The sequence below is a fragment of the Carcharodon carcharias genome, chromosome 15 (genome assembly GCF_017639515.1).
Source record: "Carcharodon carcharias isolate sCarCar2 chromosome 15, sCarCar2.pri, whole genome shotgun sequence".
Classification (NCBI taxonomy): domain Eukaryota; kingdom Metazoa; phylum Chordata; class Chondrichthyes; order Lamniformes; family Lamnidae; genus Carcharodon; species Carcharodon carcharias.
Genome location: NC_054481.1, coordinates 40981224 through 41008840, shown reverse-complemented (window position 1 = coordinate 41008840; position 27617 = coordinate 40981224). Strand labels below are relative to the sequence as shown.

General features: G+C 41.6%; 2 protein-coding genes across 5 annotated transcripts in view; one reads left to right on the top strand and one right to left on the bottom strand.

Annotated features, from left to right (window-relative positions):
• LOC121288704 (guanine nucleotide-binding protein G(I)/G(S)/G(O) subunit gamma-13) overlaps positions 1-14763 on the top strand; it is a 46258-nt gene extending 31495 nt beyond the window's left edge. For 2 of the 3 annotated variants that reach the window (XM_041207448.1, XM_041207450.1), the window contains exons 2-3: positions 3940-4075; positions 14490-14763. In XM_041207448.1, the coding sequence (XP_041063382.1) occupies positions 3940-4075; positions 14490-14595 (242 nt within the window). In that variant the 3' untranslated portion in view covers positions 14596-14763. The remainder of the gene's footprint in view (positions 1-3939; positions 4076-14489) is intronic. The other variant, XM_041207449.1, reaches the window with a different exon arrangement.
• Positions 14657-27617, bottom strand: part of chtf18 (CTF18, chromosome transmission fidelity factor 18 homolog (S. cerevisiae)) — a 101125-nt gene continuing 88164 nt past the window's right edge. For both annotated transcript variants that reach the window (XM_041207446.1, XM_041207447.1), the window contains exons 20-22: positions 25113-25226; positions 18529-18589; positions 14657-15627 (exon numbers count right to left, since the gene is read on the bottom strand). In XM_041207446.1, coding sequence (XP_041063380.1) covers positions 15485-15627; positions 18529-18589; positions 25113-25226 — 318 coding nt within the window. In that variant the 3' untranslated portion in view covers positions 14657-15484. The remainder of the gene's footprint in view (positions 15628-18528; positions 18590-25112; positions 25227-27617) is intronic.

Genomic DNA, 27617 nt, shown 5'->3' with positions numbered 1-27617 from the left:
TGTGTTTAGACACCAGTTTGCCGCATTTTCCAATATGTTTAAATGATTGGAAACTTGTCCCCCTTTTATCTCGCTTTGTGAGGACGTAAGATGACAATGGGCATTGCTGGACAGTCTGAAGAGAGGCTGTTAAATATGTCCATAGCTAATCCAATTCTAACTAGTCTTTCTTTATTTAACAGAGCTGGAATTCAAATGAATAATGAATACGTGTATCTGTTCCGAAACTGGATTTTAAAAACTGGGCTGCCAGTTAAATATTTCATTTTTTGTTCTAACTGAAAATCTATCTCTATTCCTGCATCAATTAAGATGAGACCCGCAGGATCTGACTCATGTCTACCTGCTGCCGGTGTTGCTTACAAACGTACGAATTAGGGGCAGGAGTGGACCATTTGGCCCCTCGAGCCTGCTCCACCATTCAATAAGGCCATGGCTGGTCTGATTATGACCTTAACTCCACATTCTGCCTGCCCCAGATAGATTCTTGACCAACAAGATAGTCAAAGGCTATCTATCTCTGCCTTAAAAATATTCTGGCTGGGGGAGAGACTTTCAAAGATTCAAGCTTCCTTCCAACCTGCAGGGGCGTCCTTAGGATTAGGCAAGAAGGATATTGTCAGGCATCTCCTTAACTCTCCATCTCCTCAGAAGCCTTGGCTGTTGTGAAGTGTTTTAACTCAATGGTCTTTTTTGAGTGCTGTCAATTCAAATGTGGCAGGCTGTTCTTGAACCAGTGATCAGTGGGGACTCAGGCATAAAACAGTTGCGTTCTGGTGAAAAGTCATTGACCAGAAATGTTAATTTTGTTTCCACTAAAGTTGCCAACTGTGGTTGGGCACATTCCTGGAAGTTTCATCACATGGCCTCCTAACTCCAACAACCCCATCCCAAGGTACCCATCACAGACTTATTGAATGACCAGTTTCTTCTGCCTTACACCAGCTGGAAAGCAAACATGCTCTTAATTACCTGCTGGATGGTGCTTGACTGTCAAACAGCCTGCTTATCCCGTCTCCAATACTGCTAAATGTTAAATTACACACATTTTTAAATGCCCATAATTTTTCTTCTAGTTGCTCGTATCGATGCCCAGGACATTAATCTTTAATTACAGAAAACTCCAAGACAATATTGGAGGGTTGGCAATCCCAGGGAAGAGGCAGCCAAACTCTTAAAATAGCAAAGTGGTCAAGATTACCTAGCCCCCATACCTTCTTACTTATAAGACTTACAGCTGTCAGCAACACAATTACTCTGTTCAGTTTGGGTTCTGGCCAATCTGCCTGAAAGCCTCCCTTGACAACAGGCAGCTAGAATTGGTTTGAGTGGCAGTCAGAGATCGATCTCTTCAAAGTAGTATAGAACAACTGGCATCATAGTGCTGGTGACTTCACAACTATGTTAAAAAGATAGTAAGAAACTATTGTTGGTAGAATTTCTAAAGGGCCTTTCATTGGTACTAATTTTTAAATTTCCATCAAATCCCTTCCCTGTCTCTGTAACCATTTCCAACTCTACAGGTTTTTGAGATCTCTGCACTCTTCTCATTCTAGTCTTTTGAGCATTCTGGATTTTAATTACTCCATTTCTGATGGCCGTGCCTTCAGCTTCAAGGCCTTAAATGATGAAATTTCCTTCTAAACCTACCTCGCTTTCCTCCTTTGACATTCCTTAAAATCTATCTCTGACCAACCTTTTGATAATTTGTCCTAATATTTCATTCTGTGGCTCGGTATTAAATTTTGTTTGAGAACCCGCCTGTGTTAAACATGCTGCTGGTACTGAGGGTGGTATGAGTGGATTCGGACACCTCCATTTACCAGGGAGTCTGATAATTGCAAAACAAATTCATTGCAAAAAATTTCATCACATCTAAAGAGAATGGAGTCCTTTTTTATGTTCAGTTCAAGAGACAGACACAATAATTCACCATTCAGGGATTTTACACTTCATGTGCTGGCACGAGTATTTCTCACAGCTCTCTGCCAACATTCTTGCTATGCCTCCTATAAATGAACACATATCTCCTTCAAACCAGAAGCTGTAGACTTGCATTGCTCTGCTCCCACAAAGACTGTACCCTTCAGGACTCTCTACCAAGCAGTGCTCCCTGCACTTTATTTCACTCCAAGCCACTCTGGTGTTATCAACACATTTCACGTGAGCTGGGCTCAGATTCTGAATTAACAAATTAGATTTATTTACAGATATTAAACAAATAGGATACATAGAGCCTACAGCACAATCTTATGTTTAATGACAGCAATAAAAGGCTCAGTCTTTCAGAACTATAAGCAGTTCCTGTCAGCAGTGAATATGATTAGGCTATTTGCTGACAGTCTGTAGCACATTGCATTAATCTCTTGCAGCTCTGTTTTACCCAAGGAACACCCTTATTTCCCACCCTTTGTACTTCAGTCTCTTTCCATCTTCTCTCACATCAGGGGTTGATATGTCTCTTGTGTCCTTAGAGTGCCTGGACTGCTGGGTGAATTTTGCCTAGGCATGAAACAATGCATATTGATGTTACAGATTTGATTGCATGACTGCTCCTCTGATGGATCCATTTCCAGATTCAATGACCCATAGTCACGTGTTAGGCAAATCTTTCCCATGAGGTCTTCCTGGCTCAGTTAGCACATCATTAAAAAACATTTAGAGGGTAGAGACAAGGACCACCTTCTGGAAGCAGGTACACTGGAGTCAGGGGAACATTCTAGAATTTCCCCAGCCTTGGCTCTACATTTATATAGTGCGCAAGATATTAATTTATGTTTCTACAAAAAACTAGGTCTATCTCAAATTACCTATACACAGTGAAAATATCTTGGAATTTGTCACATAAATAAAAACAGATAGTGGCTTTTCTGTATCCACAAGGTGAATATTTGGTGCAAAGAATTTTCATTCAGATGAAAGTGTATGGATAATGTTTGCTTTGAAAAAGCTCCAGAACTTCCAAGTGGCTGTTTTTCCCATGAGGCCTGACAGTGAGAATTGAAAATTTAGTTATGTGAGGGGGCAACATGTTGCAACTGGTGTAATTCTATTCCTTGGTGACACCCAACTCACCAACTGAAGTACAACAAATTATATTTATATAATACCTTTAATGTAATAAAATATTCCAAGGCACTTCACAGAAATGTTATAAAACATATAAGAAGATATTAGGTCAGGTCAACAAAAGCTTGGTGAAAGAGGTAGGTTTTAAAAAGTGTCTTAAAGGATGAAAGCAAGGTAGAGAGGCAGAGAGATTTAGGGAGAGAATTCCAGAGCTTGGGGTCTAGGCAACTGAAGATGTGGTGACCAGTGGTAGAGTGATTAAAATTGGGGATTCTTAAGAAGCCAGAACTTGATGAGCACAAATATATCAAGGGATGTGTGGCTCAAGGAGATTATAGAGATAGGAAAAAGAGAAAGATTTGCATTTCTATGGTACCTTTCATTATTTCAAGTTGTTATAGATAATTAAGAACTTTGAAGTAAGAAACGTGACAGCCAATTTGTGCACAGCAAACTCCCACAAACAGTGTTATGATAATGACCAGATAATCTGTTGGTTGATGGATAAATATTGGCTAGGATAATGTGGAGAGCTCACCTGCTCTTTTTCAAATTATGCCATGTGATCTATTACACCCACCTGAGTGGCAGATGCGGCTTTAGTTTAACGCTTTATTCGAAAGATGGAATCAACTATATTGGCACAGACTAGAGATTAACCTTGGGACCTCCCTGGTTTGCATGACTCTGAATCACAACAGGTCTCCTGAATGGTTGCTTCATGTAATCTTCACTTGAAGAAATATTAAGACTTGAGCCTGTAACTAAAATCTCTTGTATCTGAAGTGACAATGCTGTACTAACACATCGTGTTGGTGTTTAATCTCCTTTTGACGTTGCTGAGATTTGAATTTATTTGTTCTTTTTCAGATTTCTTTCTCTTCTTCGAAAGGAAACAATCTGTGGCCATGGAGGATTGGGACGTTCCACAATTCAAGAAGGAAGTGGATAGTCTGAAGTACCAACTCTCATACAAGAGAGAGATGTCTTCCAAAACAATCCCTGAGTAAGCTTCAAATTCTGTTTTAGTGTTGTGATTAAGATGACAGATGAGAGTGAGAATGATACACTCTCTCAATGTGTCTAATGGTGCGATCAGCTCCTTTCAAAAGGCAGCTCAACTACAGCTGTAAGGTTTTCATAGAATTATAGAAATGCAAATGTAAAGGTATTTAAAATTACAAAGAGGTTTGATAGATTAGAACTATAGAAGATGTTTATGCTTTTTAGGATATCCATTAATGTAAGATAGACATTACTAAATTGAGAAAGTGATTCAGGAAAAACTTCTTTACCCAGAGAGTGTTAAGACGTGGATCCTACCACCATGTGAAGTAGTTGAGGCAAATAGCACAGATCCATTTAAGGCAAATAGCACAGATACATTTAAGGCAAAGCTAGACAAGTATATGAGGTAAAAATGAATAGATGGATATGTTGATAAAATTGGGTGAAATAAGATGGGAGGAGGCTTATGTGGAGCATAAACACCAGCATAGACTTGTTAGGCTGAATGGCCTGTTTCTGTGCTGTAAAATTCTATGTAACTCTTTTTCCACTATTGGACAAAATCAAAAATCCTCATTAATTTTTTATCACTACTCCTTCTATTTCCATATCCAAATCATTTCTGTACGTGGCAACTGAGAGGAACTCTAAACTTTGACTCACACCACTAATTGCATCTTTCCAATTCAAGAATCATCCACTCTGCATTCGGCTTTCTACTCTCAAGCTGTCCCACTGTCTTTATCTTACTGTGCCCTTAACTTTCACAAGTTTTGTATATGGCATTTTTTTGAAATTCCAAATCACCAAATGAAATCAAATTCACTTTCCCCTCCCACCCTCCCTTTGACTGTATACTTACTAATTTTCTCAAAGCATTTAATTACATCAGCTCAGCATGATTTGTTCTTTATTTGTGTTGATGAATGTTATCCTTTATTATTGTATTTAGCAGTTTCACATAATTGAAGTGAGGGTTACTGGTGTATATGAAGTCAAGGTGGGTAAATGGAGTTAGGATAGAGAACAGCCATAATCTCATTGAATGGCAGAACAGTCTGGTGTTCATATGCTTCTAAAATTGTTAGTGTCTCAGCTATTTCATCACTAACCTCCCTCAGTATTCTGGACCTTGTGATTCATCAACTTTAAATTCCATTAGCCCTTTGAATAGTTAAAACATTTTAAAATCTATCAATTAGTCATAGTTCGATAGCCCCTCTGGCCTTCCTGTATTTCTTGCTTTACTATCCTTTGTAAGTATAAAGGTAAAAAGGCTTAAATATCATTGCCATTCCTTAGTTAATTAGTAGGTGTTTACCTTGTTTACCCCATCAGAGTCAGATAGCCAAAAACAAATCAGGGTCTTCATCTCTTAATCCACATGGTACCACAGTCTTATACTGAAGGAAAGTACATATTTTGATCTGCCATTTTTAGGGGGCAAGCAGTAGATGTACAATGGGCTCCTCACATTTATATAGCGCCAGTTATGTCCTTGGGGGCAACCCAAAGACCATTGCTACTAAGCAATTTGATTATTCTCGACGATAAGGTTTTTTTCATCCTTTAGTGGCTCCATCCGTTTTGAAGCCAGAACTTGAAGACAAGCTCACCTATGGTAAAGAAGGAAAAATTACTTTGCGAGGAGTCCATAGTACATCCACTGGCAGATCAAAATATGTACTTTCCTTCAGTATAAGACTGTGGTACAATGTCGATTAAGAGATGAAGACCCTGATTTGTTTTTGACTATCTGACTGTGACAGATGAAACTGTCTAACATGGAATCTACAAATGGCTGAACAAGTCCTGGTATGGGGCTTGAATTCACAGCCGTCTGACTCAGAGATGAAAGTGTTATCACTGAGCCTAGCTGATACTTGTTACATGTTGGCTGCACCCTGTAAGAAGAGTAGTTCCACATGACATGGTTGCAATGATCCACCAATGTTCTGGTCAGCAGTGTGTAAGAGGCATGCTGATAGCTCCAGTGCTGTGTGGTAAGTTCTGTTCCAGGGCCATTCTGCATTGATTGGAAAAAAAAACATTTTCCACAATGTAAGAGGGACAATTGGAAGGCTAAGACTCTCCAGCCTGCTTTCATATCTGCTGGATAAAGAGCAGAATTGATCACAATCCAGCAACAGGCTTATTGCCACCATCTCTGCTCTGAAGCATCGGTGTGACGTTTAGTCATTAATCTGGTGTTTAACTTTAAAGTCACTGCTTAGGAACTCACTGTGGGTCGGCAGTTTAGCTGAATCATTCGGCCAATCAGGTTCATTGTTGGGTTAGGGTACATAGGTTGTGAGCTGTGAGCAAATCTCCAGCACCAACTTTTTCTGCTGCTTTGCTTTTGCTGCTTTGAAGTGAGATGTTCACCTCCCAGTCATACACTATTCCCAACTTGGACACATGTCCTGTCCCCATTCCTCATTGGTCAGAATCCTGGAAATTCCTCCCTAACAGTACTGTGGGTGTACTTTCACCACATTAACTGCAGCGGTTCAAGAAGGTGGCTCACCACTGCCTCCTCAAGGGCAATTTGGAATGGGCAATAAATGCTGGCCTTGCCAGCGACACCTATATCAAGAATGAATAAAACATCCTCTCCTGTATGATGGATAAATGCATACTTTTGATATAAATATGGATGTTGGAGAAAGGAGCTGAATGGGATAAGACTGATTTTGATACCACAGAATAGCATTTTAAGGCTCAACATATTCATAAATCAAATTGCATCTAAAATTAATCCTGAAGCATTCAATATTGATATTTAAAAAAGGAAATTAAAATTAAAAAATATATACATCAGTTATCAATACATGCTCACCTGCCTTTCTGATGTAAAACATTCAATCAAGTAGTTGGATTTTTCGGTTCTATGGCTGGATACCTATGATCCAATTAAATAAATACATTTTTCATAACACACTACCATGTGAAATTCCTGCAGGGTATCATTATTCCACATTATTAGTAACGTTCATGAATTTGATTCCCAGAATAGGGTAATAAGACAGCCATACATGTGGATAGTTAATTCTTAGCTAATCACTGGCTTATACAGCTAGTGGCAACATTGATTCAGCAGACAGGATCTCAATAGGTGGCCACTGTGTATAAGATCAGGACAGAAGAATTTCATAGTGGGAGTGACTGCTCTGTACCTTAATACAATAGGTAATCTTTTATTCAGTCATCTCAGTCTCAGGTTGCTGTTGAATGATTTCCTCAGGGTAGTGTCCTAGGCCTAACCATCTTCAGCTGCTTCATCAATGACTTTCCCTTCAACACAAGGTCAGAAGTAGGAACATTCATGACTGATTGCACAATGTTCAGCACCATCTCCTCAGATACTGAAGCATTTCATGCCCACATGCAGCAAGACCTGGGCAACATTTAGGCTTGGGCTGATAAGTGGAAAGTAACATTTGCACCACACAAGTGCCACAATCTCCAACAAGAAAGAATCTAACCATCTTTCTTTGACAGTCAATCAACATTACCATTGTTGAATTCATCACTACCAACATTCAGGGGGTTATCATTGACCAGAAAATGAACTGGACTAGCCATATAGATACTGTGGCTACAAAAGGTCAGAGACTAGGAATTCTGTGGTGAGTAACTCACCTCCTGACCCCCCTACCCCCTCAAGCCTGTCCACTTTCTACAAAGCACAAGGCAGGAGTGTGATGGAATACTACCCACTTGCCTTGGTGAGTGCAGCTCCAACTACACTCAAGAAGCTGGACACCGTCCAGGACAAAGCAATCCGCTTCATTGGCACCCCATCCACCAACTTAAACTTTCACTCTCTCCACCACTAACGCACAATGGCAGCAATGTGTACCATCTACAAGAAGCACTGCAGTAACTCACCAAGGCTCCTTTGGCAGCACCTTCTAAACCATGACCTCTGCCACCTAGAAGGACAAGAGCAGGAGATGCCTGGGAACACCACCACCTGCAAGTTCCCCTCCAAGCCACACACCATCCTGACTTGGAACTATACCGCCATTCCTTCACTGTCATTGGGCCAAAATCCTGGAACTCTCTTCTTATCAACACTGTGTATGTACACCATATGGACTACAGCGGTTCAAGAACGTGGCTCATCATCACCTTCTCAATGGTGATTAAGGATGGGTAATTAAAGCTGGCCTTACCAGCAACACCCACATCCCATGAAAAAAATTCAGACGCTCTGTTCTCTCAAGTTTCCTTCTTCCTTTCCTGAGGTACTGACTGATGCCGAGGTTTTAATTTGCAGACGTTAATAGCACCCCAGACCTTGACCAAATGGCCATTCTTCCAGACAGATGTTAACAGGAGAATTTAACCAGTAGGGAAATTATGTTTGCGCCTGGTCATATCCTCCTCTTGCTATCCATAAATGTGTATCATGTAGAAGGGATAGGTGGGGGTGAGGCAGGAGTCATTCTGCAGTGAAAACTTTGTTTTATTTTTTTTAAGCCCCAGTCTGGGTACACTGAGGCAAATTGTCCGTGGAATGTTTACTGACCTGACTCACAGGGAACAGCTCGGCCAGGAAGTCCTGGGGAACCTGTCATTCGGGATTCCCTTACGTGCTCCACTATGTGTCAGTGAGGTCACTGATCGCTCCCCTGTCCGAAGATCAGCCTGATTGACAGGCCGACAAACAGTTAGTCAGGGAGCTGGTCAGTGACAACTAGAGTAGTAGCTAAGCTGGTAGCTGGATGGTCAATCAGGGATGGGGCATGGAGCGGGGGAGTTTGATCAGAGGGAGGATTGATGAACGGGGAATGATTGGGAGGAGAGGTGCAGCCACACAGAAGCGGATAGTGGGATTGATTGATTGGGAAGGTAGAATCAACCAGTGTTGGGGGAAGAGGAAGTGTCTATTGGTGGGCTGCCAATTACAAGTGGGAGGCCAGCGGTCTGAGTGGGCGAGTTCAGAGACATCATGGGGGTGGGCGTGGAGCAGGAGGTGGAAATCACAGACCTGGGGTTGTGGGTTTCAGGATTCTGGGGAAGGGGATCAGAGGTCAGTGTCTGGGTTGGGGTAAGGTATTTGGAAGTCCTGTGGTGGGAGGAGTTCGGAGGCTGATAGGCAGTTGGGATCAGAGGCCTTGGGGTTGGGGGTGTCAGTGACGAGATTGCAGAGGCTCCTCAGGCAGGCATTTGGATCTAGGTGGTAGGTATGAGGACACTTACCCCCTGCAATCCACCGAGTCCTCCCCTTGAGAAAGATGCAGAGTTAAATTCCAAAAGTAGAATGACAATGAGGCTTGCAGCAGATTTCTCAAACTTTAAATCACTCCCCACCGATCTGACCCAAACCTGCCTGGTTTTGTTGGTTAAAATTTCCTCTGATAGTGTCCTTATTTCCAACCTTGCTGAGATGAGCTAACTCAACATAGGGCAGGGGTTGAACATAGGTCCTTTTTTTCTATACATAATTCATTTGTACACCAGGATAGCAGAATAGAGCATTTAACCAGGGAGCCAGTCAAAGTGACATCTCTAGGAAAAACAAAAGTGTCCCTGTAAACAAAATTCTTTGAGATTTACCTACCTGCATTAGTTTAAAAAAATGGTCTCACCCATCAGTGTGGGGGACGCTCAAACAATTTTTGGAGGAAATGGTACACGCTAAAGACTTACATTTATATACTTTCCACATCAGGAGATCTCAAGGCACTTTACAACTAATGAAGTACCAGTTGAAGTGTGGGCATTGTTTTAATACAAAAGATAAATTAACAAAACCCAGCAGCACAAACTAATAATTTAAAATTAAAAAATGAATAGCTTACTGTGGTTGAAATCTTGGGAGGGAATACTAGTTACTTCTCTCCATCTTGATAAATAAAATGGCGCTGTGACATGGTACCTAACAATGGGGTTGTGCGCTAATTCCACTTGATTCGCAACAACTTATTCTGTAATAAAGAATGGTCATTGATGGTCCAGTTTTATTGTTCCTTGGCACCAGTTGCAACTAGGAGCAAAACTGTATCATCCAGATGCCTGGCCTGCTGTATGACAACAGGATCTGCTTATTCAAGGATTCATCAATCAAACTTAATCTATTATCACTGGTTAAACACATGCAGATGAAAACCATTGGTTTTGTTTAAAGTTACTATGGCTGAGAACATGATAATAGATTGTGGACAGCTAGTGCTGAAACAATGTCGATTAAAATAGCAACTCCAGTCAAAATAATTCAACAAAACCCATTAATATAAGATGCAGAATGAACACAAAGTTCCAATAAACCACATTGGGCTCAATAGTTTTTACATACTTTAGCATTATTTGCCTTTCAGTTTTGAAAATTACCCAGAAAATAGACTGAAAAAAGAGGCATATCTAAGCTTTTTGTCTTGCACTCATCAGGACATTCGCAAGAATACCGATATAAGGGGAAAACAACAATTTATACTACATGTGAAGAGAGTGCTGATTGGTTGGCAAGTGGTGTTGCCATGGAGAATGCACCGCTGATGGTGACTGACAATTAATTGCCAAGCATTCTTCAAAATTTGAACCAGGCAGCTTGACCCTGATTGGTCAAGGCATTGCACCGAGGAATGAGTCAACGAATGGCTGTCACTTATTTTGTTTAGCTGAAACAGACGCAATGTGTGTACACGTTCTTTCTGTCTGCAAAGGACAGGGTCCTTTCTATTAATATGTGTAGCTTCCAGTACACGCAAATGAGGCACACTGCAAGCCCAACTGACAATCTTAAATTAGTTGTTATTGTAATTCTTAGGACATTGAGGACTATTTAGCAAATATTGTCCAATTGTGGAATCACATCTAATGTTGGACACTTGTGTTTTGAGTTTTGTAAGCATGGGCTGATTGGTATGCTGCCTGTTGTGAACAGTGGCTGGGACATACTATTTGATACGATCTGCCAGTCTTTGGGATGTACAGTATACATAGCTAGCATCATACTGGCATTGAATGAGTACTGACATATTGCATAACAGTTAAAGCAGAAATAGACCATTCAGCCCAACTGGTTTTTGTTTGTGTTGATTCTCCAAACGAGCCTCCTTCCAGTCAAAAAAATCAAGCTCTACTACTTAGTAATATAGCATTTTGGAGAATCACACTGCTATTGCTGGACCCTTATAATAATAAGGTAGGGAGAAACCAGAGGAGTAAGCTTTTCAATAAGATAAAACAATTTAGTTGCCATGCCCCACCACTGACCTGAGACCATGGGTTTCCTGATTGCCATTACTAAATGGTATACTGGCAAACTCTCCATCTACTAATCCACATCAAGATTCTCTCCATTCACCTTGTTCCTCCTGCTACTTGATTGTGCGCTGCTTGGATCCCAAAGCTGCATTTATCTAACATAAGTGAGCATTACTAAAAGAAAAAAAGTCTTGCATTCATGTATGATCCATAATTTGAGGGTATTCCAAATTGCTGTACAGTCAGTTAAGCACTTATGAAATGTCACTTTTGTAGTGCAGGAAGTGCAACAGCCAATTTTGCCACAGCGACCTCTCACAAGTAGTAATGTAATAACCACCAAATAATTTGCTCTTTAGTGGTGTTGGTTGAGTGACAAGTATTGGCCAGGACACAGGAAGAACTGCCCAGCTCTTCAAAATATTCTCTTTCAGAAGTGGTCATATGGGACCTCATTTAATATCTCACATGAATGATGGCACTGCTGACAGTACAGCATTCCCTCAGTACTGCACTAGATTTTGCACTTAAATCTCTGGAATGGGACTTAAACCCCTGACCTTCCAAGTCAAAGGCAAGTATGCTACCACTGAGCCATGGATCAAGAGGAATTTATTTCTATCCTAAAACAGAACACTTTCCTACCAGAGAGACTGCATCTAGTGAGGCCAGCAAAGGCACAGACTCCTCCTGCTGGAAAGAGAAGATTACGCCTATAATATCCTCACTTCTCATTTTTATTTTTAAACAAGTCCTTCTTAAGTAATTATTTTATTCTTTCATGGGGTGTGGGCATCGCTGGCAAGGCCAGGCCATCCCTAACTACCTTTGAGATAGTGGTGAGCGGGCTTCTTGAACTGTTGCAGCCCATTAATGAAATGATCAGTTTGTTCTGGTCATCTATAGTGACACATGAGAGTAGGCTCACTCTGTTTGACACTGCAGCATGTGCTGTCTGGTACCAAGAACAGGTTAATGCAATCTACATAGCCCACTCCATATATTACTTTACTGTTACATGGTATTAAGGTAGTTACTATTTAAAATGCCAATTAAATGTGCAATTATCTTCGGTTTGGAATGGGTTAATTGCAATATTCAGTATTTTACAACCATTAATGGAAAGTAATAGCATTTGGCTGCATTAGATGTAAATGTTAATGGTTTAAATGCTGGCCACAGCCAGACTGATGGTAGGGAGGTTGACCTTAAACATCCAGGGTTATGGAAAATCTGCCAGAGATCCTGCATCCCCTAGAAGTACCAGACATGGGTTTCAGGTGAGGGATGGCTGCAATGTTCTCACCAGTGGGGCTTACAGGTGATGGTTGCCTCTTGGGCAATTTAGTGCTGATCACCTGGCACAGTACTCACAAAGAGAAGCCCAGTGAAGAGCCAAGACACTGAAGGAGATCAGGGTTGGGGAAAGGGGACAACTGGTGAGATAAATGTGTTCATGCTGGGTAAGTAAAACATTACTAAAAATAAGGGAATATATAGCAAAATATTAGGGATTAAAACTGATGTAAACAATCCTGTAATCTGCAGTGTTTAGTTAACACAGTCAAAGCAAAAACCATCAGCTACTGGACTGCCTGTGACACACCACGTGATTACACACGTTATGCAGTCCATACTGTACATTCTGTCTTGGATGAATGAAGTGTAACTGTTAGGCCAGATTCCTGCCGTTTCTCAGGATATGCTACATGTATTATACACAAACTTACAGTTGTATTGCAAGGAGAGGGGAAAACCTTCCTGCTTTAGCAGAAACTTTCAAAATTTCTTTTCAATTAAAATCAATACAAAATGAAGCCAAGGGCAGTTTCCAATTACTGATTGATTGAAACCATGTGCTAGAGTGGGGATCTGCAGGAAGAAATGTGGTAAATTTAGTGGAACGCTGGTCTGTCCCTGTGTAGACAAACCCCCAATAGTGTAAAACATATCCCTGACATTCTGGTTATAATTTGAAACTATTTATTGGATGACAAAATGCAGAAGCAATATGGTCACTGTTAACTGCTGCACTGAGTTTTACATTCCCACGAAGGAATACATCATGATCATGGAGCTGCTGCTTTCCTTTGTCCATCTTCATTTTGGAATATTTTGCTTTCTGTGTACTTTGGTTCCAGGGTTGGTGATGGCCCCGATGCCTTCCCCACATTAGCTCAAGAAACAAGAGTTTACAGTCTATTCCTCTATAGGGGAAGCATCATAGTTGAACCCAATCTCGTCCTCACCAGTCACACGCACGCATACTTACTTGTTGACAAGGGAATAGTCTGCAAGTCCTATCTTGAATTCCCCCTCCTATGTGCAGGAGCTCTGAGGCCAAGTGCAGCTCCCCAATCAGAATCCTGGTTGAGAAGGAAGAACTCATTACAGATTGAGGACAGAACCCAAGACTGCCCTGTTCTGCATTTCAGTTCCACATTGAGCAATGCATGTAGCTTTATTCTTGGAGTTAGTGTTTTGGATGCATACACTGCTCAAGCATGTTCAGTCACCTCAGTCTGTAGATAGAAATACCCTTGAACCCTGTACCTTCATACTTGGAATAAGTTAATAAACACTGTGAGGGCTGAGGAGTGAAATATAAGTTTCCAACATTAGATATGGTGGTGTGAGGTGTTAAGTATTTGTGTGAAGTGAAGAGAGAAAGTCAAAGATATTTTGCAGCCCACCCTAGAGACCTGAGACAAGCCATTCGGTTGTCTCTTTTGCATTGAATATGTTTTGGCACAGGGGGACCAGGTGATGGGTCTTTAACAAAAACAAAAGCTTGAAGATGGAGGTCTTAGCCTAAAAGGAAAATAAAGGGAAAAAGTGAGCAGAGGCAACTCAAACAATGTGCAGGGTTATGGGTAAAAGGCAGGGCAATGGCTCTAGGTCATAATGCTCATTTGGAGAGCTGGTACAGACATGGTAGGCCGAATGGCCTCCTTCTGTGCCGTTAAGGTTCTGTGAACTGTTAGGAAAAATACATTATCAATGCCATCTGTCAAGACAGAAACCAAGACAAAGTTTTCTTTTTTAAATAAGAGGTTGCTGAAACAGGGACATGCCAAAGCAACTAGTACTGTTTGTTCAAAGTAGATTCAAGTTGAAATAAATTGCATTCATCAATTGTTGTTTATATAAGTGTCCAACTAATATATCTCTCCTTTCTATCCCATCTCTGTATGAAGCTTTGTGAAGTGGATAGAAGAGGGAGTGCCAAACGACCCATTCTTAAACCCAGAGCTAATGAAGAACAACCCCTGGGTAGAGAAGGGCAAATGTGCTATACTTTGACATTTTCAAACTGCTCTGTATAAAACAATTTATTTGTAAAGAAAGAGACTCTCGAGGAGAATTTTGTTGGCAGTCTTTTAAATTCTTAAACATATGCATTACATTTTTTGTACATTTTATGGTAATTCTAGGCAAAATCATTGTATGAGTGATCAACCAACTTCTTTGTACAACTAGAAAGGAGCAATGTAAGAGGAAGATAACAAATAAAGCAATAATTAATAATGGCAAGACTTAATTTATTGTTTGAAAAATTTAGAATTCCATGTTGTCTGAAACAAAGCCCATTTAAACAATGTTCCAATCAAGAGTCGGACCCAAACCATATGTCTAAGCTTACCAATGGGCTTCTCAGTTTTGCCAATCTATGGTTGGCATTTGGCCCCTGGGAAGTTCGTCCAGTTTATGCAGATTGCACTTTACAGTAAATGCTCATTATCATTTGGTGGGGTAAGTAAGGGGCAAATCTGGAAGGGTAAAGGAAGGATCTGGAAAGAATAGGGCACCTAATTTTTGTGGAAATAATAACTAGATTCCAAACCTACTTATAGTCCAACTCAGCCATCAGTGCTGGAATTAACTAGCTTCTTGAGCACTGTTACATTTAGGGGGGATTTGAGCTGCACAGCTGTGGCACAAACCTTACCGTCACTTAATGTATGAAGAGTTTTGTCACCCAACAGTTTGACTGGAGTTCATCTCCTACTAGAAATGTCAAAGGAAAACCAGCTCCATTTACTTGCTTTCAAATCTACTGAAGCTTGGGCACAAGCGAGTTTTCTTTGGAGGCCCGAGAGCAACAGTTCCATTCTGTATTCTGTACGAGAATGTGAGAGCCACTTCCTGCTTTTTAAACAGCTGCTACTTCTCTCAATGACCAACGATAATCTCAGAGCAGGTCTTTTATGTAAACATTGCGTCTAACAGCATTTGAAACCCCTTCATTAAATCGGAACCAAACATCACTGTTTCCAACTGCTTTTCCAATAAGTTTCTCAGCTGTTTCCTTCATGGGCTCAGCACTTCCAATCACTGAGAGAGAGAGAGAGAAAGATAGATAGATATTAATCAATATACTGATAAGAGGTAGGCATTATATTAGCACTGAATAGACAGAGCTGATTGTGTTCCAGATTTGGCACTGGAGTACAGATAAAATAAGTTAGAAAATATTGTAGCTTTCCCCTCGCAACACTTACCTTCCCTGGCCAAAAGGAACAGGCAGCATGCCTCTTTTCCTAGACTTCTGTTACTCCATAGTTGGCTGCTAGCAGCTCATAAAAGGAAGACGTACATTTATATAGCACCTTTCAGAACTTGAGGATGCTCCTAAGTATGAAGTGTTGTTCGCTGTTGTAATGTAGGTAATATTGAGAGAATTGGTACAGGGTTTCACCATTTTCTTATTGAAGGTTCACGTGTGTAATGTCTACTTGGACTCCCCAACCCTCAATGCACAGGTACTCTCCAAGCTCAGAATCAATTCCTCACCACACAACAGTTTACTGCTGATAGAACATGCTGCACAAAGTCATTGAACATCCAGCAACATTAGCCTCAAAATACATGTTGACAGAGACATAGAGGAAAAGGGGCTGTGAGGCACATTGCATTATCACATTGCCTCTCTACCTGAAGGACATAAGGGTAACCAGTGAAGACAAATGGGCTGAAAGCCTTCTCATTCTACTGGCTCTTTAAAAGTGACTGCAAAATGAGTTTGGAGAGTCTCAGCTCTGGTCCTATTAGGCATATATCTATATTACAAAACCACTCAAACTGGCAGAACTCAAAAGCTATAAATTGTGCCAACATCAAGATTGCTCTAACTTTAAGATATGGAGGGAATGTGCAGCCCACTCGAACACCATGTAATCTCCTGGGAGGGGGTGAATAATCACTAAAAACCCAGCCCTACACAATTTTTGTGCGATTTTAAAAACAATTCAGTCGCAAACCATTCCTACTGGGCCCATGACATAAACTGCCCCAATTTGGTATTGTGTAGAAATATGGCAAAGATGCACTTTGGAACATTGAGAAACTTAAGACGAAAAATTTTATAATGGTGGCATAGAAGAATCAATAAATAGAGGCTGGAAGATGCCAAACTCTGATTTCAAATGTTTGTAGCTTGTTTGGAGAAGGTGAAGGGAGTTGCAGTTTTCAGCTCCTGTGAATGAGCAAGTTGGGAGTCTCCATTCAAAACTCAGTGAAGACAGAGCCTTGGGCAGCATAGTTGGAGCTCAGGAGGAACATTCTGTAAAGCAAGGATCTCGTCTCCAGGCCTCCCTGCATCCCAACAAGGCAAGCACGAGTTCAGTCTTTTGACCGGGGTTGGTGGGTGTGGGGGGAATCAACAGCAATTTTTCTTGAAAGGGGTGCTACTCAGCCTGAAACAGAAGCAGGAACAAAACATACTTAGGACAACCATATAAGTAGCTGCATAAGACTGCTGGCTTTGAGTAATCAAAACAGATGATATCCCTGGGTGGGAATGTATGAATAATGTATCGGAAAGCTTATTTAGAAAAACCATCCAGGCGACACGATGCTCAACAGTAGCTCAGAAAACGCATCAAGTGATGACAATATAACCCTGTTTTAGGAAGCTAACCCACTGACAGAACAATTCACCTCAGAGATTATTACAGAGATAGAGAAAAAAAAATGTAACCATGGAAACAGTGAAGGAAACGTGCTGCTCTGAACACAAGTTACTGAATTATTTCTAAGACCTGACCAAAATGGCCTCCACTAATCAAAACCAATGTGCAACATGGCGCTGGAGACAGAAGGGTGATCACTGATTGAGAGGCCTGCAGGTGATCAGTTAGGCTGTATTCATTTTAATTGCAGAAAGGGGAGGACATTTTCTCTCTCAAAATTTAAAAAAAATTGAATAGATGGTCAAAATGATGAAGGGTTCGGATAGAAGTAATCAGAAGAAAATGTTTCCAGGTGGATCGGTAACCAGACGCCACAGATTTTATGATAATTGGCAAAAGAACCAGAAGGGAAATGAGGAGCCAGTGTTTTTTACGCAGCCAGTTGTTGTGATCTAGAATGCGCTGTCTGAAAGGGATTCAGTAGGTAACCTTCAAAAGCAAATTGTACATATAGTTGAGAAGGAGAAAAATTGCTGGGCTATGGGGAAAGGGCAGGAGAGTGGGATTAATTGGACAGCTTCCAAAGAGCCAGCACAAGCACAATGGGCTGAATGGCTTTTTTGTGCTGCATGATTCTATGAATTACTTGCCCCTTTATTTTAAACTGCATTTGTGTGTGTGTGTGTGTGTTGGGGGGGGGGGGGGGGGGGGGGGGGGGGGGGGGGGGCGTTGGTGGGGGGTCCCCTCCTATAATCTGCAGCCAAACTGGCAACAATGTGAGCTGTGGCTAATGGAGCGGTAGCCAGACAATGAATTAGGTGTAGATCGAAAAGATACTGCACTGTACAGCCCAACGTCTAGTCCTGGGAACCAGGCTCCTGATTTCAATTTCCTTACACAGTGAGTTCGCCATAGGTGAGAGAGAAAGTAGCAAGGTGGGGGTGACAACTCAGGTTAGCTGAATTCCTGGAGGCTTTATCACAGGATTTCCTGCCTCCAGCAGTTCCACTCAGTCAAACAGCCTTCCAGCTCACCCCCATCATACACATTCTATATCCTTCAAAGGAAATGAAGAACACACAAATTCTTTGTTGTGCCCCTTTGATGATTCTCCTGAGTTGCTGGCAACAGTGTCCAGGAGATTAATCATTAATTCCTTAAGACTTCAGAACATTCCTGGAGGGCTGGCAAACCTACAGTAAGATGGCATTCCAATAGCAGGAGAGAGAGAGTGAGCGAGAGCGAGAGAGAGAAGAGCAAGAGAGAGATGTGGAGGCTCTGGGGCTGCTGTATGCAAGAGACAGGAAGTATCTGAGTAAAATACCTGTTGAGGTTGAAACAATGTTGTTTTTGTCCATTTTCCGTCCAAAGAAGTCGAGTTCCGCCTGAAAATTATAAGAGAAATAAGTGTTTAGATACAAATGAGCAAACACCAAACAAAAGTTCAAATAAAAGTCAGGTCTGATATCAGTAAACAGCTTTTAAATGTGCTGCACAAACACATTTGGCTGCAAATATTTATGTCTATTGTGTGAAGGCTTTTGCGTACAATTATGTCCCTGCTTTACGAGCTATTAGGCTTAGGAATTCCTGATTAGACCTCAGATTGCACTCGTTACCTGGATGCTGCCCTCCTTTTTGTTTTATGGAGGGTGACAGTGCCAGCTGGGCCATGCCAACAGAGCAGGGACGCAATCTCTTTAATCTGTCTTCACAATCAGACAGAGAAAATCTTGAGTGAATCAAGTGGTATGGGGAGTGAATGGGAAAGCTGAAACCAAAGATCAGCCATAATTATATTGAACGGCAGAGCAGGCTCAATAGGGTGTGTGGTTTACTCCTGTTCCTCCACATGTTCTTATTTGAAAGGTTGCACTTCTGACAGTGCAATGTTGATTTTGTGTTGATATCTCTGGCATGAGACCTGAACCCACGGCCTTCTGCCTCAGAGGCAAGAGCGTAAACACTGAGCCACAGCTGAACCAATAGGGAGAAGATCCTAGACACCTCTACCTAGTGACTAAGCCGTTGACTCTTAATGCTCTTTAAAATGGCCTAGCAAACTACTTAATTGTACAAATAAGTGCTAGCAGTTCAAGGCGGCAGCATCTTCTCAGGGTAACTAAGGAAAGGCAATAAATGCAGCCTTGCCAGCAATACCTACATCCTGAGAATTAATTTTAAAAAATCAGCACAAACATCCAACTGTGTTTTGTGGGACCTTTCTGTGTGCAAAATTCATTTTTTGTGAAGCGGGCATATACCAAATAGCTAATTCTAAAAGTGCAGTGATTACTTAAACAATTAATGAGAGGTGATTAAATATAAATCTCTTATATGCTGAAGAAAATTTCTTTCCGTACCTATAACGAAGCAGTGGATACAATAACATTAGGGATTGGCTTTCGAAATGCAGCGGTTGCTATAATGGGAGAGCCAGGTTACTAGAGAGGAGCTTCAACAGGCCATTTGCCTTTCCTCATTCTTGATTTTTAATCAGTGGATACATTCAAGTATCCCTCAATGGCACAGCCTCCTGGGGTGAACTCACATCCAGGGTCCTTTGCATCAACATGTTAATATCCTGGTCAGCAAGTTCCAACTTGTTCCAATTAACAATTTTCTTTCATGCATCACGGCAGTTAACTTATGAACATCCCAGAATATGTTTCAGGATTATGCTTTGATCAAAAGAAGCGCAGTCTGCTGCAGCAGAACATGAGCTCACAGCCCTCAACAGAAACACTGTCCTGTGAGGCACATCTTCTGACTCAAATAATCAGACATCATCAGGGGTAAACTTTTCTAGGGATTATCAATTTTTTCCCCCATATAGGATCATTAGTGAAGGGGGTAAACTATCCCAACTAGGAATATCACTGAGGATTGTCATTTCAAATTTACTTCCAAACTCTATTTTCAGTCTTCATGTTAATAAAGTTAAATACAGGTGAAAGCTGAAGAAAGATCCAAATGTTAAACTATAGAGTGAAAATCAGCGAGAAGTGCAACTACTTATTCAGAACACCCCTTTCACTGTAACCTCCTAATTTAGTACGGCAGAAATTAACTAAGTTTAACAAAATTTTAAATCACAATCAAATCAGTGATTTCAGGGACACAGTCCCAATGAATGTGATGCACCTGGAATCTGAACATCTTTAGTATTCGGGTGCCTCCACTTAGTCTGTCTCCAGGAGGCTTCAATAGAAATTACAGTTCCTTGGGTTCTTTGAATTTCAATGGGACAGGACTATTTTTATAAAAATGATCATGAAGCTGTTGGATTGTTGCAAAAATCCCACTGGTTCACTGATGCCCTTTAGGGGAGGAAACTTGCTGTCTTCACCCATCCTGGTCCATGTGTGACTCCAGTCCTACATCATTGTGGTTGACTCCCAATTGCCATCTGACTGGCCAGTCAGTTTGCATCAAAAGCTTCAAACAGGGACTGCAGGGGTTCCTGAAGAACCCTTCTCAGGCCAATTAGGGGTGGACAATAAGTACTGGTCATGACAGTGACACTCAGCCTGAGAATTAATTTTTAAAAATGACTTTGCTTTCTGTGTCAGTTTGAAATCGTTCCCACCTTATTCTAGTATACTCAGTCATGCAGTTTAAACAATGACTACTCTCTCTCTCTGACTGACCCAAATGTCATTGATTTAAATGGGACACTTGCAGATGTTTACTAAGCTGCACCCAGCACATTCACAGTGCAAATCACAGGGATAAAATGAATAGGGCACAAAACACAGCTGCTGTGCTTTAGTAATTATGAGATTATTAAAGTAATGAATGCCCCAATCTGCCAACAAAGCTTATGCTGTAATAACTGAATCATACACTGCTGTTCTATGCCTGTGAGCAGTGAACACAACAGCACTTTTAATATGGTAAACATTTTGTATCAAAATATTCCGCATCTGCATTGCCACATGAACTGAGGGCAAGCACCTCAAAGGGAAAGGGAGAGGGTGAAACATGCACACATTATTCAGGTTGACACGGTGGTTCAGTATTGAGGGAGTGCTGCATTGTCAGAGATGCCATCCTTCTAATGGGTCAGTAAACTGAGGTACAGTCTGTTGTTTAGATGGACATTAAAGGTCACACAGCAAAATTCAAAAAAAAAAGTAGGGCTTCTCTCTCCTCCTTTAAGTCCTGGTCAACATTCCTCCCTCAAACCACACCTTAAAAAAAATGCCTCTACGCAATATTCATCATACTGATGTTTGTGGGATTCTTTTGTGCAGAAAGTGTTTGCCCATATAACAATCATTGAACTTCAAAGCAATTCAATGTTATCATGTGCTTTGGGAGCAGTGCAACCAGTACATATAAATACAAGTCTTTCTTGTCTTTCTCAAAGAGGTAAAGCAATTGTAATTTTTATTGGTGTGACAGGCTAAGAAAATCCTTGAAATGAACAATAGGTCAGTCAGCAGATGAAAGAGAAGAAAAACATTTGCATTTCCTGTCTACAGTTACGATGTGTTACATTTAGTTTTTGATTGCAATGTTTGCTGTGCATGAGGCCTCTGTTTTAATAACTATCTCAATGACTCCTGGATAAAAGAAAGAAAAGGAAACAACCTCTGCTGGAAAGTGAATGGATTATAGCTAAGAAAAACATCAGGCTCAGCTGCGATGTTCCCCCCCCCCACCAACCCCCCAAAGGTCCAAAAACACATCAACCTATGCTTAAAACATGGAGAATGAAGCACTTGGTTGAGACACAGGAGGGCTGCCTGGCTCAAGGAGTCAAACCCTTGAATGAGTCAGTACGTTCTGGAGAGGAGAGGGGAAAATTTGGGGGCTGGAGTCCTACAGGAACTTGGGGAACATCATAACGATCAGATCTTTTGCACAAGGCGAATGTTAAGTATAAAATGGAGTGGAGTGGGGATGCAGCAGGGGAGAGAGAGTATTGTTTTAGAAAAAATGATCAGCAGGTGTGAAGTTCAAGCAACTACATTTATAAAGATTAATTAAAATGTAGCCATGGGCTTCACATTACGAAAAGCCTTTGTCTCATACAGTGGCCTTTGAAGACATTCTCACTAAACGCTCACACGAGATTTGTGTTGAACTAGAACTTTTTAATTTAAGAGTAGGCATCCAACAATGGAAAAGTTGTAACTGTTTTATAAAAACAATGAATGCTAACTGAAGGGAGAGCTAACAGTTCATGAGTTGCAGCAAGATGCCATCACATGGGCAAGAACAGACAAATGTTCAGGATTAGACAGTAATAGTTTGGCACATTTTACTGCTGCCTGATGTAAAGGGATTCAAGTTTCCAACTGACACACAGACAAGAGGCTGAAATAAGAATTGGAGGCTTCAAACTACATCTGCAGCATGCTCAAGGACTCCTCAAGACCATACAACAAGTTCCTAGAAATAATCTTGTGTGGCAAGGCGTAATCGTATGTAAAGAGTGGGAGTGTGGGGGGAAAAACGGGGACCAGATCAGTGCCAAATCCAGAAAGACAGAGAAAGAAGGGGGCATGATCTATGTCAATAAATGTGAAATTGGGGTTAACATATAAATACCCACATGTCCATCTCATTCTCCCACAGCAGGTGTGCCAATGTCCATGTGGTCAGCATAAGAGAAGTCAGTCAGCATAAGTGGAAAGGGGGATAGCATGCAGTGAACTAACAACTGATAAATTCAATCCCCTCTCTTTTAATGGAGTAATTAGAATAAAATTATTAACTCTTATGAATAATTAACCCATCTCCATTAATGCTGGTGTTTCCATGACAATGTTATTCAGCCTGGCGCTGAGGTTAAATCACAGGAAGATCTTTCAAACTCTTGTTGAGAGGTGTGGGACAAACCCAGATGTTTTGCCTGCAGCTGTTGCCATTGATCAGGCCCCTGCCATTCCAATCAGCTGTGTCCCACTGCTCTCCAGAGTATCCGTCACCTCTCACTGTTTGGGTGGAGAGCAGCAGTTGTTATATACCTGGCTGTGCTCTCCTCCAGCTACCCCAAGAGCACTTGGTTCGAACAATGCCAGAAGCAGCTGGCAGTCAGCTTTCAGCCATCTAGAGGTAAGTCAGCCTTCCTTGATAAGCTACATCAAGCCACTCAGGGCCTCCATACACTCTCCACCCCGTCCTTAAATAGTGTGTTTTCATTGAAATTTTGAGCAATGAGGAAGACATCCTTTTCCTTTGGACCAGATTCAGTCTCATAAAATTTCCACATGCGACAAAGAAACCAGTTCTGATGAAAGCTCATCGACCTGAAATGTTAACTATGTTCCTCTCTCCACTGATACTACCAGACTTGCTAAGTATTTCCAGCATTTTCTGTCCTTATTTCAGATTTACGATTGCGACTTAACAAGGAGTCAAGAAATCGCTGAGGATAAAAGTTCCTATGGTGGCAGCATAACCCTCATTTTCTATTACTGAGAAAACCTGGTTAGCTTGCTTTTTATTTCTTACAGAAGCTATACACAGAAACAATAGTCAGACACAGCAAGCTGTATTTGGTGCTGTGCAGAGATTACGCCAGTGCAAAAGTGGATAATAAACTGTAAACTGCTTATGCTGGTGTGATTGTTTCTAATTATCACCTACTCCTGCACCTCTCCTGATGGCCTTGAGATTCGTTCATTAGGGCAGACACCTCATCCAAGTGGGACTCAGTCATGCCTGAGCCTGAGCCACGGCTGTTGGCGGTATATCTGACTGTGAATATCACAGGTGAGCTCGATGATGCACTCATCCGGTGCCTAAACAAATGGGGTTCCATAACAAATTACTGGTTAACTATTGCCCAGACTGGGATCTGCAAACTCAAGGCCTTTTTGATATGGAGATTCCAGACACAGAGAATTTCAACTGAGACTCAATGAGGGTGAAATTCATCTTGGCCAGTTGTAAGGAACAGATGAGTGAATCAACCACTGGTTTTACAGCCAACTCCATTTTCATTTCTGCTGATTTCCATCTTGCACAACTTCCAAAGGCGAGTTTCACTCTGCACCGAGATGTCCTGATCTGTCAGTGACAATGAGCCACTGCCTACGAGAGGCTGTCTGGTATCTGTTTACCTTTATTCTGACCACTGACTTCCACTTAAAACCCAGTGATACAATAGGCTGATGCTCTACTCATTAAAAAAGAGTAAACCTATAGGGACGCTACAGTTATTTCAGTGCTTTGAAGCAAAGCAGGATACATTCTCGAAAGAAAATACATATGCCACTGCTCACCAAATCTCGCCCCACTTCCTTGGGTCTGTTCACAGGTGTTGGTAGCAGTGGCCTCATTAGGCAAAAGTCAAGGGATCTATAGGCCTAAGCAGTGTATTTGGTTCTGCTCAGGTGTTAAATCTCACTCATTGTGTTGACCAGGGATGCTGCTCCCAATAGCTCCTCTGGTGACGATGTGCTGTGGCTAATAAATAGAAAGCTGAAGGGTGATCTATTAGAGTTAATTAAGGTTACAAAAGAGTTGGATAGGGTAGACTTGGAGAAGATAGTTCCTCCTGTGGACAAGTGGCAAAACAGGTTATTCAGAGGAAACATTTGTACCCACAGAACGGTTAGAATGTGGAACTTTCTAGCATATGGAGTAGTTATGGAGAATAGTATAGATATATTTGCCATTGAATCTCATAAGGAGATGGGGTAGGTAACCAAAACGTGGTCAAAGAAGTAGGTTTCAAGGTGGCTTAGAGATGGAGGGGTTTGGGGAGAGAAGTCCAGAGCTATGGAACTAGACAGCTGAATGCACAGCCAATAATGGTGGAGCTATTAAAATTGGGGATGCACAAGAGGCCAGAATTGGAGCAACGCAGATATTTTGAGGGGTTGTGGGTTATGAATTAACATTTAAGGTTGACGATACTATCCACTCTGAATTACTACTGATGGTCCTTACCTTTTCCTTCACAGTCACAGACTTGAGGGCATTTTCCAGCCTTTGTTCATGGTTTTTCACACATGGTTTTGAACTTTTCTTGCTTTCGCTCGTTTTATTGACTTCAGCTGCTTCCTGAAAACAGAAAGTGAAAAAAAATACAGGATTAAGTAACATTTACAGAATCTCACTCCCACCAAAGGCTATCCCATTTTTGTACCATTCAAAACTTAACAGGAGCAAGAGGAGTGAATAAAGACATCAAGTACATGCCTGGAGGCTGAAGGTATAAGCATCAAGCATCTTAATATCGAAAAACATCACAATCTGCTGCACAGGTATTGGGAAAACTGGACAGTGACCCAAAGAGATCAGGAGCGGTGACCACAAGAAAAGTTCAAGGGAGTGGGCGTTACAGGTGAGAGAGAAATAGAGGGGCAGAGGGATTCTGATAGGGAGCTCTACACTGTGAGGTCTCAGTGGCTGAATGCATGTCGCTAAATTTGGGGGGAGGAGGAGAGGGGGAACGGTTGGGGGAGCACAGGAAGACATGCACTGGAGACTGCAGCAAGTGGAATGGATGGTTTGTTTGGGGATCAGTAGGGTTGGAGGAGGTTACTGAAACATAAGGGGATGAGGCCATGGAGCGGTTTCGAAATGAGGGTGAGAATTTTAAATTTGAGGCACTTGGGGAACAGGATAGGGTATAAGCAGCAGTTCTGAACTAGAGTTTGAAGAGAGTAAAGGATGGGAGGTTGCAGAGGCAGCACTGAAGTACTCAAGTGGTAGTTAAACTAGGTAGGGGTAGAAGCAGGATGTTGTTTCAGAAGTGGAAGCCAGCGATCTGTGTACTGCAGAGGTTAACAGGAGCATGATTTTCTCCAGATACTTAGGCACTAAAGAGCCCACAGGCTGGCCAAGAAGAGGTCTTGAGCAGCAATGCTGGCTTAGCTCATGTTTAGCAGGAGATGCTGTTTTGGTAAAAGTGCTGCAGCTTGTGCTAGCATCATTAAGGTGCTGATAGCCAATTAAATTGCCTGGTTGAGCTCTTTAAAGAGCCTGCACTGCTATTTGGTGGCTGGTGCTTCAACTAGCAGCCTCTAACAGCAACCAGCTAAATAGGAATAAACAAATCATGGCTGAATAATTTGAGTGCTACTTAAATCCATGCTAATTTCTGTGCTCATTCAATATTGGTGGTTTGAAAAAGAATTCTGAGATATGTCAGGAGTCCTTGCTGGGATTGTTTGTCAAGACTTCATCAACACTGTCAACACTTATTTCGAAAATTCTTTAAGGGCTTCACTTAAATATTCTTATTGGACACCCTTAAAGATGGCACCAGAGTTACAGAAGAAAGCTTGATCATGAGCATATTGCTAGTGGACCCAGCAAAAACAGAAAATGCTAGAAAAGCTCAGCAGATCTAACAGCATCTGTGGAGAGAAATAGCTCTGAAGAGTCATACGGGCTTGAAACATTAACTCTGTTTTCCTCTCCATAGATGCTGTCAGACCTGCTGAGTTTTTCCAGCATTTTCTGTTTTTGTTTCAGATTTCCAGTATCCGCAGTATTTTACTTTTTGCTAGTGGGCCCACCTGGTCTGGATAAGGAATGGCAAGAGGTCATGAAGCTAGGCAGAGCAGCACCAGCTGCTCCAGGAGAGGAGCAGGGGAAGGGGATTCTTCCCAGCCCTGCAGGACATCCCGCCTCACCTGAACCTCCTCCACCAGACCTCCAGTCTTACGTCCGAGAAGCTGTACATCCCGCTTAGTTGGACTGTGAGCCATCCTGAAATTTGCTGGTGGTTTACCCAGCGCACTCCTTCAGTGGAAATTGCTGTGTGGAGGCCACACATACAGCTCCACGAAAATTGCTTTTGATCAGCACTTGGGTGTCAAACCTGCAGGTATCTGTTTTTGTGCCTCCAGGCAAGTTGAAATTATGGAAATCAGCAAGTAGGCCCGAAGATACATGCTAAAATGAGACTTCCAAACAAGCTTGTCTCATCAGCACAGCATTTACTCTATGCCTGTTTTCACCTGTTCACCGAAATAACCTCTTGGTTTCTTAACTCTGGTCCAGATCGATCAGGGTGCTGAGGTGAGAACAGTCTGGTTCAGCTGGAGCCAATAGCCCAGGAAGGGGGAAGGAATCAGTTGAGAGGGAGCAGAGTTTGTACTAGGGAGTTATAAGTAAAAGCTTAGATCTTCCCAATGTTTAACTGGAATTGTTTAAGAACATTATGTACCCTGAGGTATATGTGTATACTTTATCATGATGACAACTGTCGGCTAATTAACAGGACTTGTTTTTCCCACATCACACAAACAAGCATCCTTCAGGGAGTTACATTTCACCTTCTCTCATCTAACTGAGTCCACATCTCATGGCTTCAGGTACTAATCTCTAAAGACTTCATTAATCAGACACAGCACATCCTGGGAGACAACTGCCATAAGTCACCAAAGAATTCTGTGCTGAACAGAAAGTTGACCGTCTACCTGACAAATAACTGAGAGCTCT